Here is a 16,354-nt window from a genome sequence, read left to right as displayed (position 1 = left end):
CCCACTACCAGTAGCTTTGTCCTGTTCATACGGGGTCCTTCCAGCCACTTCAGCAAGTGTGTCAACCATCTGTCTGTCACTCTCATCATATTCTTGCCTTGGCCTCCTGCTATTCTGTTGTGGGTTATACATCACTGCCATCACCACCTTGGGACCTCCAGTCTGAAATGTGTTTTTGTGCGTGTGTGTCTCCATGTCGTGGGTAATAAGCAAAATCGTCCAATTTGGCATATTTCGTAGTATTAAATTTATATTAAGGTTGACCAAACATATCACAGAATTTAGCTAAAAAAAATTGCTTGTTTAGGGAGGTTAGGTGAGTGTTTTATGGTTGTTTTGGTCAAGAATACAAATCTTTATATCATTGCCACTGATATTAATCTGTAAAAAAATCGAAAAGTATAGTTTTTAAGGGATTTCAGCCTATTCAGCAAGTTCGAGTTATATATATATATATATATATATATATATATATATATATATATATATATATATATATATATATATATATATATATATATATATATATATATATGCAAAACAACCACTCTGAAAGAATAGAGAAATTCCAAGCGCTTTCGTGACTACTCACATTATCAAGGAACTTGATAATGTGAGTAGTCACGAAAGCGCTTGGAATTTCTCTATTCTTTCAGAGTGGTTGTTTTGCATATTCTGAAATCACCTGTTTACTGTGATCTTATTGCATATATACATATATATATATATTTATATACATATATATATATATATATATATATATATAATTATATATATATATTTATATACACTATATATAAATGTATTTATATATATATATATATATATATATAAAGTATATATATATATATATAGTTATATATATTTGTGTATATATATATATATATATATATATATATATATATATATATATATATATATATTTATTTATATATATATATATATATATATATATATATATGTATATATATATATATATATATATATATATATATATATATATATATATATATAGTATATATATATATATATATATATACGGATATATGCAAGGAATTCGCAAGAGCAGGCGAAACATACACAAACACTGATCTCTGGCTGAAGGAGACTCGAACCTACGAACCTTAGAACAAGGTACGCAGTGTTATACCAATCTACCCACACTGGACAACAACTTGGCGTGTAGCTTGCGCTACACGTTGATCCAAGGCGAATGGAGACAAATGGTTTTTAGGACTTGACGTTCTGTTGGAGTGTGAGCAAGGTAACATTTTGAAGGGTTTCAGTTAAACCGGCAGGCAGGACTAGAGTCCTGGAGGTGGAAAGTACAGTGCATGCTCTCTGAAGGAGGGGTGTTATTGTTGGAGATTTATAACTGTAGTTTAAGTGCCCCTCTGGCAAGACAGTGATGGAGTGAATGATGGTGATAGAAAAGAATGTGAATACACCTCTTGTTTATTGCTGGAAGAAGAGGACTGTTCTTCTGGCATATTGATGACAACACCATCGGCAAGAATTTATCTCTGGATTTGTAAAAGTCACAACGTCCTGTTGAGAAATGAGAAGAAAATCCATAAGGTACTTATGCTTAGTAATTATTAAAAATACCAGTATTTCATTATTAATATCCATTACAAAATGTTTTCGGTATATATTTTCACGTCACTGTAAAGTTTCCGAAATTCAGTAGCTCAATAAAATTTCCTTACTGAAAACGTACGTACCCGTTTTACTGAAGAACTGTGAGATGATCAAATTAACAATGATCTCCAAAACAATGATGACATGGTCGCCTCTGCTGACTAGTGTGTCGGTCGATTGTATAAACTCTGACAGTAGTCTATACTTAATGCGTCCCTTAGACTCAGCATTGCTCACCTCGTGAAAGATACCAGAGTCTACAGTCTAGAAAGATAATAGAGAATTATGTAAATTTTCCAGGAAGTTCAATTCCAATATGCAGTATTGTGAAATTCATTCATACATACATTCATACATACATATATATATATATATATATATATATATATATATATATATATATATATATATATATATATATATATATATATATATATATATATATATATATATATATATATATATATATATATATATATATATATATATATATATATATATATATATATATATATATATATATATATATATATATGCAAAACAACCACTCTGAAAGAATAGAGAAATTACAAGCGCTTTCGTGACTACTCACATTATCAAGGAACTATGAAAGTGAAGCATCCAAGGAAGCTATATAAGGGGTCCGGCCAGCACCTCACTATCAGATCCCACAACGGTTAAACACGTGACGCGCGGCGAGCCAACTTGGATAGGTCCTTTGCAAAACTCACCCCCAAGCTATTTATTTGTCCAGTGTATTATTAAATTGTACCCAAATTCTATTAATTATAAATGGATCTAATTTATATGAACCAAAGGAAATATTCATATTATTGTCAAAACTGCTTTTTATGAAACAAGATTCAATTATATTCCTGTCGACCATGGACTTGCTTGATACTACTTTCTCAACTTTTTGAAAATCAATTGGATGGTTAAAATCTCTTACATGAATAAATAGAGCATTGGAATCTTGTCCAGTTCTAATGCTATATTTATGTTGTTTTAATCTTAGTTCGAGATTTTTACCAGTTTGACCGTAATAAACTTTATCGCAAATTTTACAAGGAATCTTATAGACACATCCATCAGCATTTTGGGGGGGAATTATTTGTAGGTTTTCTGTAAATTTTAAATTTTAATTCATTATTACCCTTAATAATTAAAACATCTAGAAAAGGCAATGAGTTATTTTCTTCAAACTCAACAGTAAAGTTTATAGAATGGGCTAAGCTATTTAATTTTCCAAGAAAATGGTGTATATCTACATTTTTGGGCATAAGACACAAAATATCATCAACATATCTGAACCATTTAGCTCTATTAGGGAGGATTGTGTTAAGCAACCTTGTTTCAAAAAAATCCATGTATAGGTTACTAAGAACAGGTGAAAGAGGATTTCCCATTGCCATACCAATCCTCCCTAATAGAGCTAAATGGTTCAGATATGTTGATGATATTTTGTGTCTTATGCCCAAAAATGTAGATATACACCATTTTCTTGGAAAATTAAATAGCTTAGCCCATTCTATAAACTTTACTGTTGAGTTTGAAGAAAATAACTCATTGCCTTTTCTAGATGTTTTAATTATTAAGGGTAATAATGAATTCAAATTTAAAATTTACAGAAAACCTACAAATAACTGTTCCTATGTCCACTATTATTCCTCGCATCAAGATAGAGTCAAACTGTCTGTTTTCTCATCAATGTTTTTGAGAGCTTTACGAATTTGTAGTCCTGAGTTCATAGATGAGGAAATATCCAAAATTTATGAAATAGGTAATGATTTAAAATACCCAAGAAATGTAATTGATAAATCTTTTAAAGTTGCTAGGAACACTTTTTATAATCCAAAAAAGGGCAACCAGCCTTATTCAACTAAAAATATGTTGGTTCTCCCTTACCATGAAAACTTGGTTGATATGCCTTCTCTTCTTAAGACTTTTAATATTAAAGTTGTATTCAAAAATCTTGATACAGTAAAAAAAACTTTTGATTAAGAATTCCCCCCAAAATGCTGATGGATGTGTCTATAAGATACCTTGTAAAATTTGCGATAAAGTTTATTACGGTCAAACTGGTAAAAATCTCGAACTAAGATTAAAACAACATAAATGTAGCATTAGAACTGGACAAGATTCCAATGCTCTATTTATTCATGTAAGAGATTTTAACCATCCAATTGATTTTCAAAAAGTTGAGAAAGTAGTATCAAGCAAGTCCATGGTCGACAGGAATATAATTGAATCTTGTTTCATAAAAAGCAGTTTTGACAATAATATGAATATTTCCTTTGGTTTATATAAATTAGATCCATTTATAATTAATAGAATTTGGGTAGAATTTAATAATACACTGGACAAATAAATAACTTGGGGGTGAGTTTTGCAAAGGACCTATCCAAGTTGGCTCGCCGCGCGTCACGTGTTTAACCGTTGTGGGATCTGATAGTGAGGTGCTGGCCGGACCCCTAATATAGCTTCCTTGGATGCTTCACTTTCATAGTTCCTTGATAATGTGAGTAGTCACGAAAGCGCTTGGAATTTCTCTATTCTTTCAGAGTGGTTGTTTTGCATATTTTGAAATCACCTGTTTACTGTGATCTTAGTGCATATATATATATATATATATATATATATATATATATATATATATATATATATTTATATATTTATATTTATATATATATATAAATTTATATATATATATATATATATATATATATATATATATATATATATATCATCACAGCAAACCAGGAAATAATCAATGCTGTGCGAAGAATCCTCCCAGAAGTCTCAACTATAACGCCGTCCAACAGTACCCTCTTGGGGGCACCTCTGGGTCATCAGGCCATCGATACTGTCCTCAGGGACAAATTGAATGACCTGATGAGAATGGAGGAGAGAATAAGCGATCTTGATGCTCTGTATCTCCTCACAAGGTGTCTTACTATGCCAAGACTCACTTACTTCTTGAGGTGTGCACCCTCTTTTGACAACCCAACACTCGATGAATATGACGCACACCTGAGATCAACTTTTAAGAAGGCACTGAACCTGTCACTAGAGGATGAACAATGGGATCAGGCAACCCTCCCAGTGCGACTGGGAGGTATAGGGGTGCGTAAAGCAATACACGTTGCTTTACCTTCTTTTCTGTCTTCGTGTTTGGCTTCCAGTGCATTAGTCAAGAAGATAGTGCCTGAACGCTTGAGAGATGTGGTAGGAGCTCAAGACCCCAGGTTTACTGAAGCAGCGATTCGGTGGGACACCCTTACAGACTCCTCCAGTAGACCAGCTCCCCCAAAACAGTACAAACAGTCCCACTGGGACAAACCGATCATGGAAAAAATCGCCAACACAATGCTCTCCAATGCTTCAGGAAAGAACAAAGCTCGTCTCCTGGCAGTGAAGGCACCACACACAGGAGATTTCCTGTTAGTTGTTCCCAATTCCTCCCTGGGCACCCGTCTCGACCCATAGGCCATTCGGATTGGTGTTGCTCTTCGCCTAGCCGCCCCCATCCTCACCGAACATAGGTGTATTTGCGGCAGGGTGACAGCTGATCAATTCGGATTTCATGGTCTCGTGTGTCACACAGCAGAAGGGAAGTATGCCAGACATGAGGAGGTCAATGATATAATAAAGAGAAGCCTCGCCACAGCCCGTTGCCCAGCTCAATGGGAACCCCAAGTACAGAGATCTGATGGAAGTCAAAAGCGTCCTGATGGAGCCACTATGCTACCCTGGAAGGATGGAAAGCAGATTGCCTGGGACTACACCTGTGCTGCCACATTGGCAGACACCTACTTGCCATACTCTGTAGTGGAAAGGGGTGGAGCTGCCAGCCACAGGGAGGCCCAGAAGATCCGAAAATATGAAGACCTTCCCCCTTGCTATAACTTCATTCCAATAGGGTCGGAGACCATTGGAGCATGGGGCTAGTGTGCTCTAAAGTTCCTCAAAGAGCTAGGTGAAAAGCTCATCATAGAAACCAAGGACCACAGGGCGACCAGCTTCCTCTTTCAGAGATTCAGTTTTGCGATCCAGAGAGGAAATGCCTGGAGCATTCTGGGCACGCGGCCCACCGCAGGGGAGCTGGACGAAGTATTCGAGATGTAGCTCTGAGTTACCCATGTTGTTTTACTTTCTGTTGTATTTTTGTGAATGTTTGGCCAATATGTATATATATATATATACATATATATATATATATATATATATATATATATATATATATATATATATATATATATATATATATATATATATATATATATATAATGTTGAAGGATAAGCTATGGCAGGAAAAGAGGGACTATAAATGTATTAATTCAAGGATTATGTGGAGTAAAATAAAGATTGGATGTGAAAAGTGGGTTATAGTAAGCGTGTATGCACCTGGAGAAGAAAGAAGTGTAGAGGAGAGAGAGAGAGATTTTGGGAAATGTTGAGTGAATGCGTGGGGCGTTTTAAATCAAGTGTGAGAGTAATGTTGGTTGGGGATTTCAATGCTGAAGTGGGTAAAAATGTTATGGAGGGAGTAGTAGGTAAATCTGGGGTGCCAGGAGTAAATGTAAATGGGGAGATTTGGTAATAAGTAATACATATTTTATGTAAAAGAGAATACATATTTTATGAAAAAGAGGATAAATATATATACAAGGTATGATGTAGCACGTAATGAAAGTAGTTTGTTAGATTATGTATTGGTGGATAAAAGGTTGATGGGTAGGCTCCAGGATGTACATGTTTATAGAGGGGCAACTGATATATCGGATCATTATTTAGTTGTAGCTACAGTTAGAGTAAGAGGTAGATGGGAAAAGAGGAAGGTGGTAACAACAAGTAAGAGTGAGGTGAAAGTGTATAAACTAAGGGAGGAGGAAGTTCGGGGGAGATATAAACGACTGTTGGCAGAAAGGTGGGCTAGTGCAAAGATGAGTAGTGGGGGGGGGGGGTTGAAGAGGGTTGGAATAGTTTTAAAAATGCAGTATCAGAATGTGGGGCAGAAGTTTGTGGTTACAGGAGGGTGGGGGCAGGTGGAAAGAGGAGTGATTTGTGGAATAATGAAGTAAAGGGTGTGATAAAAGAGAAAAAGTTAGCTTATGAGAGGTTTTTACAAAGCGTTATAAGAAACGTGTTATAAGAAAGTGTTACAAGAAAAGCAGAGTATATGGAGAGTAAAAGAAAGGTGAAGAGAGTGGTGAGAGAGTGCAAAAGGAGAGCAGATGATAGAGTGGGAGAGGCACTGTCAAGAAATTTTAATGAAAATAAGAAAAAAATTTGGAGTGAGTTAAACAAGTTAAGAAAGCCTAGGGAAAGTATGGATTTGGCAGTTAAAAATAGAGTAGGGGAGTTAGTAGATGGGGAGAGGGAGGTATTAGGTAGATGGCGAGAATATTTTGAGGAACTTTTAAATGTTGAGGAAGAAAGGGAGGCGGTAATTTCAAGCACTGGTCAGGGAGGTATACCATCTTTTAGGAGTGAAGGAGAGCAGAATGTAAGTGTGGGGGAGGTACGTGAGGCATTACGTAGAATGAAAGGGGGTAAAGCAGCTGGAACTGATGGGATCATGACAGAAATGTTAAAAGCAGGGGGGGATATAGTGTTGGAGTGGTTGGTACTTTTGTTTAATAAATGTATGAAAGAGGGGAAGGTACCTAGGGATTGGAGGAGAGCATGTATAGTCACTTTATATAAAGGGAAAGGGGACAAAAGAGACTGTAAAAATTATAGAGGAATAAGTTTATTGAGTATACCAGGAAAAGTGTATGGTAGGGTTATAATTGAAAGAATTAGAGGTAAGACAGAATGTAGGATTGCTGATGAGCAAGGAGGCTTCAGAGTGGGTAGGGGATGTGTAGATCAAGTGTTTACACTGAAGCATGTATGTGAACAGTATTTAGATAAAGGTAGGGAAGTTTTTATTGCATTTATGGATTTAGAAAAGGCATATGATACAGTGGATAGGGGAGCAATGTGGCAGTTGTTGCAAGTATATGGAATAGGTGGTAAGTTACTAAATGCTGTAAAGAGTTTTTATGAGGATAGTGAGGCTCAGGTTAGGGTGTGTAGAAGAGAGGGAGAATACTTCCCGGTAAAAGTAGGTCTTAGACGGGGATGTGTAATGTCACCATGGTTGTTTAATATATTTATAGATGGGGTTGTAAAAGAAGTAAATGCTAGGGTGTTCGGGAGAGGGGTGGGATTAGATTATGGGGAATCAAATTCAAAATGGGAATTAACACAGTTACTTTTTGCTGATGATACTGTGCTTATGGGAGATTCTAAAGAAAAATGTGTGGTGTAAATATTATGCAGAAAATTCGGAGTGTGGAAATTAGGAAAAGGTGATGAGTTAATAAAAGTATTAGTCAGAGGGCAGAAGAGGGGTTGTTGAGGTGGTTTTGTCATTTAGAGAGAATGGATCAAAGTAGAATGACATGGAAAGCATATAAATCTATAGAGGAAGGAAGGTGAGGTAGGGGTCGTCCTCGAAAGGGTTGGAGAGAGGGGGTAAAGGAGGTTTTGTGAGCAAGGGGCTCGGACTTCCAGCAAGCGTGCGTGAGCGTGCTAGATAGGAGTGAATGGAGACGAATTGTACTTGGGACCTGACGATCTGTTGGAGTGTGAGCAGGGTAATATTTAGTGAAGGGATTCATGGAATCTGGTTATTTTCATGTAGTCGGACTTGAGTCCTGGAAATGGGAAGTACAATGCCTGCACTTTAAAGGAGGAGTTTGGAATATTGGCAGTTTGGAAGGATATGTTGTGTATCTTTATACGTACATGCTTCTAAACTGTTGTATTCTGAGCACCTCTGCAAAAACAGTGATTATGTGTGAGTGTGGTGGAAGTGTTAATTAATGATGAAAGCATTTTCTTTTTGGGGATTTTCTTTCTTTTTTGGGTCACCCTGCCTCGGTGGGAGACGGCTAACTTGTTGAAAAAAAAATATATAAACATATATATATATATATATATATATACACATATATATGTTATATATATATATATATATATATATATATATATATATATATATATATATATATATATATATATATATATATATATATATATATATATGTATATATATATATATATATATATATATATATATATATATATATATATATATATATATATATATATATATATATATAACATATATATGTGTATATATATGGTAAAATTAGATTTCAAGAATGCGTTCAATCTCCTGAAAAGAGACGTGGTATTAGCAGCAGTACAAGAACATTTCCCTGGTCTCTTCCCTTTTGTTTCAGCTGGGTATAGCAAGGAATCAATGCTTCTCTTTGGAGAGCATGAAATCACATCATCGGAGGGTGTCCAACAAGGAGATCCTCTTGCACCATTTCTCTTCTGTATTGCAGTTAGGGAAATCACAGTCAGACTGACCAGCGAGCTAAACATCTGGTTCCTAGATGATGGCACACTAGCAGGTACAAAAGAGTCCCTCCTACATGACCTTACACAGGTAATGACACGGGGACAGGAAATGGGTCTCATCCTGAATCCATCCAAATGTGAAATCATCTCAGTCAGTCAACAAGTGATAAATGCAGTGAGATCAAAACTACCAGGAGCAGCAGTCATTGCCCCCACAAATAGTGTCTTGCTAGGAGCACCTCTGGGAAGCAATGCCATTGACACAATTCTCAGGAAGAAATTGGAAGAGTTAAGGAGAATGGAACAACGAATAGGCAATCTGGCCACCCACGATGCCTTGTACCTTCTCACAAAGTGCTTGAGTCTGCCCAGGTTGACATATTTCCTAAGATGTGCACCTTCATATGATAACCCTATACTGCACGAATATGACAGTATTCTGAGGCAGATTTTTACGAAAGTACTTAACCTTACTCTAGAAGACGGGCAGTGGAACCAAGCTACACTTCCAGTCAGACTAGGAGGCATTGGTGTCCGCAAGTCATCACAGATTGCGTTACCTGCTTTTCTGTCCTCGTGTATTGCATCCAGAGAGCTTGTAGCAGCGATTCTCCCTGAACATCTTAGGGACAAGATTGGAGCCCAGGACCAAAAATTCATTGACGGAGCAATGATCTGGGATAATCTAACGGGCTCAGAAACCAGACCTGCTCCCCCCAACAACTACAAACAATCGCACTGGGATGGTCCAATAGTGGAAAATATAGCCTCAACGATGCTTCAGAGTGTGTCAGGGAAGGATAGAGCCCGCCTGCTGGCAGTGAGAGCCCCTCATGCTGGGGACTTTCTGTTGGCTATTCCCAACTCCAGCCTTGGCACACGCCTCGACCCACAGACCATCCGCATCGGTGTTGCCCTTCGACTTGCCGCCCCTATTCTCGCCGAACACAGGTGTATTTGTGGCAGTGAAGCAGCAGACCGATTCGGGTACCATGGTCTTGTGTGCCGTAAATCCGAGGGAAAGATTGCAAGACATGAGGAGGTTAATAACATTATCAAGAGGAGCCTCACAACAGCTGGATGCCCAGCAGTAAGGGAGCCACCGCAACTATGCAGATGTGACGGCAGCCAGAAGCGTCCAGATGGTATCACCCTTCAAGCCTGGACAGATGGGAAGCAGGTGGTGTGGGACTATACATGTGCATCTACCTTGGCTGATACCTATCTCCAATACACCAGGGAGGAAGGAGGGGCAGCTGCCAGCTTTAGGGAGTCCCAAAAGTCTAGAAAATATGGAGAACTTGCCCATCATTATATGTTTGTTCCCATAGGCTCAGAGACCCTTGGCTCATGGGGAAAGAGTGCATCTAATTTCCTTAAGGAGCTGGGAAAAAGACTCATCAGGGTAACTAGGGATCCCAGGGCAGCTAGTTTTCTGTTCCAGCGGCTCAGTGCGGCTGTTCAAAGGGGTAATGCATGCTGCATTTTGGGCACACGCCCCAGCTCTGAGGAGCTGGATGAGATTTTCGCCTTATAATCGGTGATACACACGTAACAACATGTACCGTATATGCCACCTTTATATCAACAATGTATCTCTTAAATCTTCTGTACCATATTATGTAATAAAATATTCCTATTGGTAAAAAAAAAATAGTTTAAAAGATGGGGTGGTAGGGGAAGTGGAATATTCAAATGGCTTCAGGAAGAAATCCAAATATTCTTCCTTGAAGCCTTTTTATCCACTTCTCCGAGGCTATGGGTCCCACAATTTACACCAGAGGTGGACCCCATCCTATATAAATATATATATATATATAAATATATATATATATAAATATATATATATATAAATATATATATATATATATATATATATATATATATATATACATACATATATATATATATATATATATATATATATATATATATATATATATATATATATATATATATATATATATATATATATATATATATATATATACATATATATATATATATATATATATATATATATATATATATATATATATATATATATATATATATATATATATATATATATATATATAAATAAATGGGGAAAGAGTGCATCTAATTTCCTTAAGGAGCTGGGAAAAAGACTCATCAGGGTAACTAGGGATCCCAGGGCAGCTAGTTTTCTGTTCCAGCGGCTCAGTGCGGCTGTTCAAAGGGGTAATGCCTGCTGCATTTTGGGCACACGCCCCAGCTCTGATGAGCTGGATGAGATTTTCACCTTATAATCGGTGATACACACGTAACAACATGTACCGTATATGCCACCTTTATATTAACAATGTATCTCTTAAATCTTCTGTGCCATATTATGTAATAAAATATTCCTATTGGTAAAAAAAAATAGTTTAAAAGATGGGGTGGTAGGGGAAGTGGAATATTCAAACGGCTTCAGGAAGAAATCCAAATATTCCTCCTTGAAGCCTTTTTATCCACTTCTCCGAGGCTATTTGTCCCACAATTTACACCAGAGGTGGACCCCATATTATAAATATATATGGGGCATCTCGCTCTGTGATTTTGGCACATTATCGTCCAATCAAGAACACCTACCAGGATTATCATCAACAGACTGGTGTGTGAATATCTGCTGGTCGTGTTGGAAAGGGCCAGAAGACTCCGCATTTCGTCTATTCCGTCAGAATCAAGAAAAGTTCTGTGTATGTGAATTCAGTGAGGGAACATAACGGTCACCTATGGGTAGGAGAGGTCGGTGAGGGGAGGCCTAATGGAGGGGGAGGACGCGGAGGTTGAGGGGTAAAACTGTCCCCCCCTTCCCCAAACAGGCGCGCATACACCGTGTGCCCGTGTTACAACAATGGTGTGTTTGTTCACCGTGCGTATAGTGTATATAGTCTATAGTGTACAGTGCATAGTATGTGCATGGTATGCGCATAGCATGTGAAGTGTATAGCGGTGTGTCGTTGATAGTGGGGGCAGTGCACTGAGCATAGTGGTGTATAGTAACATGTGCACTGAGCATCGTGGTGTATAGTGACTTGTCCTGGGAGGGAGTGAGTGCCCTACTCCGCCTCAGCACACATCTTCCACCGCCCACCACAAGGACTGGACACCCCTCTCCTCCCCCCCCACCACCACCATGAACCACATGCGGAATGTGCCATGCGCCATTTTCCCTTCAGCTTGGGCTTATCACACAGTTTGAGGTATGGCAGACGATGAAGCCAGCCAGCCACAAAGCCAGGGAAACAATGCACCCAACAATGAAAGAAGAGGCACATGTCAGGTGTGTGGAGAGTTTCGAGCACGCAACAGGGACGGCCGTATTCGTGCACACAATAGGTGTGCGGGATCACATATGCCCCCAGCAGAGAGCAGCCCACAGCCTCCACAGGCAGATGACAATTCCAATGGCAACCTCGTCACTTGCGATAATCTTCTGTTGGCATTCAAATCCACTGCTAGCAGTACACTGTCCCACATCCCTAAAGCAGCTCGCCCATATGCAGCAGGGAAATTCACAGACCTTCTTAAGCGGGTGAATGGAGGTTCCACCAACTTAGAAGCCCGAGGCACCATCCAAGCATGGCGCAACCTTCTCCTGTTCGGCAATGTCTGTCTTGCAGTTCCTGAAAGACGAGGCAAACTGCTAACCACGTCAGTTATCAAGGCAGTGCGCAACTACCTAAGAACGGATAACTGTGTCCCTCTGCCCCATCATCGAAGGAATCAAAGAGGCAGACCCAAGAAAAGTCCTACTGAGAACGAGAAAATTTGCGCACAGGTTAGCATAAAAATTGAGGAAGGTAACACAGTGGGAGCAATAAGAATAATTACAAGTGACGACACTGTAGCCCCCAAGGATGAGACCACGGCCCAAGCACTAAGAGACAAGCATCCAACCAGGGACACCACAGCCATCAACGACAACCCTGAGGAAGACCCTATCACTGAACAATTAATTTTGCCAGAATCGGAAGTCTATAAGGCGATCGTGTCATTTCCAGCAGGATCTGCAGGAGGTTACACTGGAATTCGACCTCAGCACCTCAAAGAGATGGTAAATCCAGTACTCGGTGAATCTGCATCAATTCTTCTCACCGAGTTAACAACTTTCGTCAACAATTGCCTGGCTGGGCGAATCCCAGAAGAAATTAAACCTTTCTTTTTTGGAGCCTCACTATGTGCTTTGAAGAAGAGGGATGGGGGAATCAGACCCAATGCAGTTGGAAACACTCTTCGCCGTCTCGTTGCCAAAGCAGCAGTGAGAAACATTCGCCTAGAAGCTGCCACTTTACTCCAGCCACACCAACTGGGCTTTGGGGTCTCTCAAGGCAGTGAAGCTGCAGCTCATGCGGCAAGGGCCTACATCAGGGACCTACCAGAAGACTATGCCATAATCAAACTTGATTTTAGAAATGCCTTTAATATGGTGAGGCGAGATGCTGTTTTGCCAGCTGTTCGGGTTCGGTTCCCCAGTCTCTTTCCCTTCATTTCAGCCGGCTACAGTAAACCCTCAATTCTTTTGTTTGGAGAACATGAAATCCAATCATCAGAGGGTGTTCAGCAGGGTGATCCACTCGCTCCACTTCTCTTCTGCTTGGCAGTAAGAGAACTAACTTCCAGCCTACGCAGTGAGCTCAATATCTGGTACCTGGATGACGGCACTCTGGCAGGTACTGAAGAGTCAATCGTGGGGGACCTACAACTGGTGAAAACACAGGGAGAAGGCTTGGAACTCATCCTCAATCCCTCTAAGTGTGAAATCATCACAGCGAACCAGGAAATAATCAATGCTGTGCGAAGAATCCTCCCGGAAATCTCAACTACAACACCGTTTTGGGGGCACCGCTGGGTCACCAGGCCATCGATACTGTCCTCAGGGACAAATTGAATGACCTTATGAGAATGGAGGAGAGAATAAGCGATCTTGATGCCCATGATGCTCTGTATCTCCTCACAAGGTGTCTTACTATGCCAAGACTCACTTACTTCTTGAGGTGTGCACCCTCTTTTGACAACCCAACACTCGATGAATATGACGCACACCTGAGATCAACTTTAAAGAAGGCACTGAACCTGTCACTAGAGGATGAGCAATGGGATCAGGCAACCCTCCCAGTGCGACTGGGAGGTATAGAGGTGCGTAAAGTAACGCATGTTGCTTTACCTGCTTTTCTGTCTTCGTGTTTGGCTTCCAGTGCATTAGTCAAGAAGATAGTGCCCGAACGCTTGAGAGACTTGGTAGGAGCTCAAGACCCCAGGTTTACTGAAGCAGCAATTCGGTGGGACACCCTTACAGACTCCTCCAGTAGACCAGCTCCTCCCAAACAGCACAAACAGTCCCACTGGGACAAACCGATCATGGAAAAAATCGCCAACACAATGCTCTCCAATGCTTCAGGAAAGAACAAAGCTCGTCTCCTGGCAGTGAAGGCACCACACTCAGGAGATTTCCTGTTAGCTGTTCCCAATTCCTCCCTGGGCACCCGTCTCGACCCACAGGCCATTCGGATTGGTGTTGCTCTTCGCCTAGCCGCCCCCATCCTCACCGAACATAGGTGTATTTGCGGCAGGGCGACAGCTGATCAATTCGGACTCCATGGTCTCGTGTGCCACACAGCAGATGGGAAGTATGCCAGACATGAGGAGATCAATGACACAATAAAGAGAAGCCTCGCCACAGCCCGTTGCCCAGCTCAACGGGAACCCCAAGTACAGAGGTCTGATGGAAGTCAAAAGCGTCCTGATGGAGCCACTATGCTACCCTGGAAGGATGGAAAGCAGATTGCCTGGGACTACACCTGTGCTTCCACATTGGCAGACACCTACTTGCCATACTCCGTAGTGGAAGGGGGTGGAGCTGCCAGCCACAGGGAGACCCAGAAGATCCGAAAATATGAAGACCTTCCCCCTTGCTATAACTTCATTCCAATAGGGTGGGAGACCCTTGGAGCATGGGGCAAGTGTGCTCTAAAGTTCCTCAAAGAGCTGGGGGAAAAGCTCATCATAGAAACCAAGGACCACAGGGCGACCAGCTTCCTCTTTCAGAGACTCAGTTTTGCGATCCAGAGAGGAAATGCCTGCAGCATTCTGGGCACGCGGCCCACCGCAGGGGAGCTGGACGAAGTATTCGAGATGTAGCTCTGAGTTACCTATGTTGTTTTACTTTGTATCGTATTTTTGTGAATGTTTTGTCAATGTATTTTGTCTTTAAATAATATATATATATATATATATATATATATATATATATATATATATATATATATATATATATATATATATATATATATATTATATATATATATATATATATATATATATATATATATATATATATATATATATATATATATATATATATATATATATATATATATGCAAATATATATATATATATATATATATATATATATATATATATATATATATATATATATATATATATATTTATTATCACACTGGCCGATTCCCACCAAGGCAGGGTGGCCCGAAAAAGAAAAACTTTCACCATCATTCACTCCATCACTGTCTTGCCAGAAGGGTGCTTTACACTACAGTTTTTAAACTGCAACATTAACACCCCTCCTTCAGAGTGCAGGCACTGTACTTCCCATCTCCAGGACTCAAGTCCGGCCTGCCGGTTTCCCTGAATCCCTTCATAAATGTTACTTTGCTCACACTCCAACAGCACGTCAAGTATTAAAAACCATTTGTCTCCATTCACTCCTATCAAACACGCTCACGCATGCCTGCTGGAAGTCCAAGCCCCTCGCACACAAAACCTCCTTTACCCCCTCCCTCCAACCCTTCCTAGGCCGACCCCTACCCCGCCTTACTTCCACTACAGACTGATACACTCTTGAAGTCATTCTGTTTCGCTCCATTCTCTCTACATGTCCGAACCACCTCAACAACCCTTCCTCAGCCCTCTGGACAACAGTTTTGGTAATCCCGCACCTCCTCCTAACTTCCAAACTACGAATTCTCTGCATTATATTCACACCACACATTGCCCTCAGACATGACATCTCCACTGCCTCCAGCCTTCTCCTCGCTGCAACATTCATCACCCACGCTTCACACCCATATAAGAGCGTTGGTAAAACTATACTCTCATACATTCCCCTCTTTGCCTCCAAGGACAAAGTTCTTTGTCTCCACAGACTCCTAAGTGCACCACTCACTCTTTTTCCCTCATCAATTCTATGATTCACCTCATCTTTCATAGACCCATCCGCTGACACGTCCACTCCCAAATATCTGAATACATTCACCTCCTCCATAC

The 16,354-nt window shown here is 39.7% G+C and overlaps 1 protein-coding gene across 1 annotated transcript in view; it reads right to left on the bottom strand.

The window, feature by feature from the left end:
- Positions 1-16,354, bottom strand: part of LOC138852785 (probable glutamate receptor) — an 83,065-nt gene that overhangs the window by 16,860 nt on the left and 49,851 nt on the right. The window contains exons 6-7 of the mRNA XM_070085661.1: positions 1,725-1,905; positions 1,449-1,548 (exon numbers count right to left, since the gene is read on the bottom strand). Of these exons, the coding sequence (XP_069941762.1) occupies positions 1,449-1,548; positions 1,725-1,905 (281 nt within the window). The remainder of the gene's footprint in view (positions 1-1,448; positions 1,549-1,724; positions 1,906-16,354) is intronic.

This window comes from Cherax quadricarinatus, chromosome 16 (genome assembly GCF_038502225.1).
Source record: "Cherax quadricarinatus isolate ZL_2023a chromosome 16, ASM3850222v1, whole genome shotgun sequence".
Lineage (NCBI taxonomy): Eukaryota > Metazoa > Arthropoda > Malacostraca > Decapoda > Parastacidae > Cherax > Cherax quadricarinatus.
Note: the sequence above shows the minus strand (reverse complement) of the source record. Positions and strands in the feature narration are given on the sequence as shown.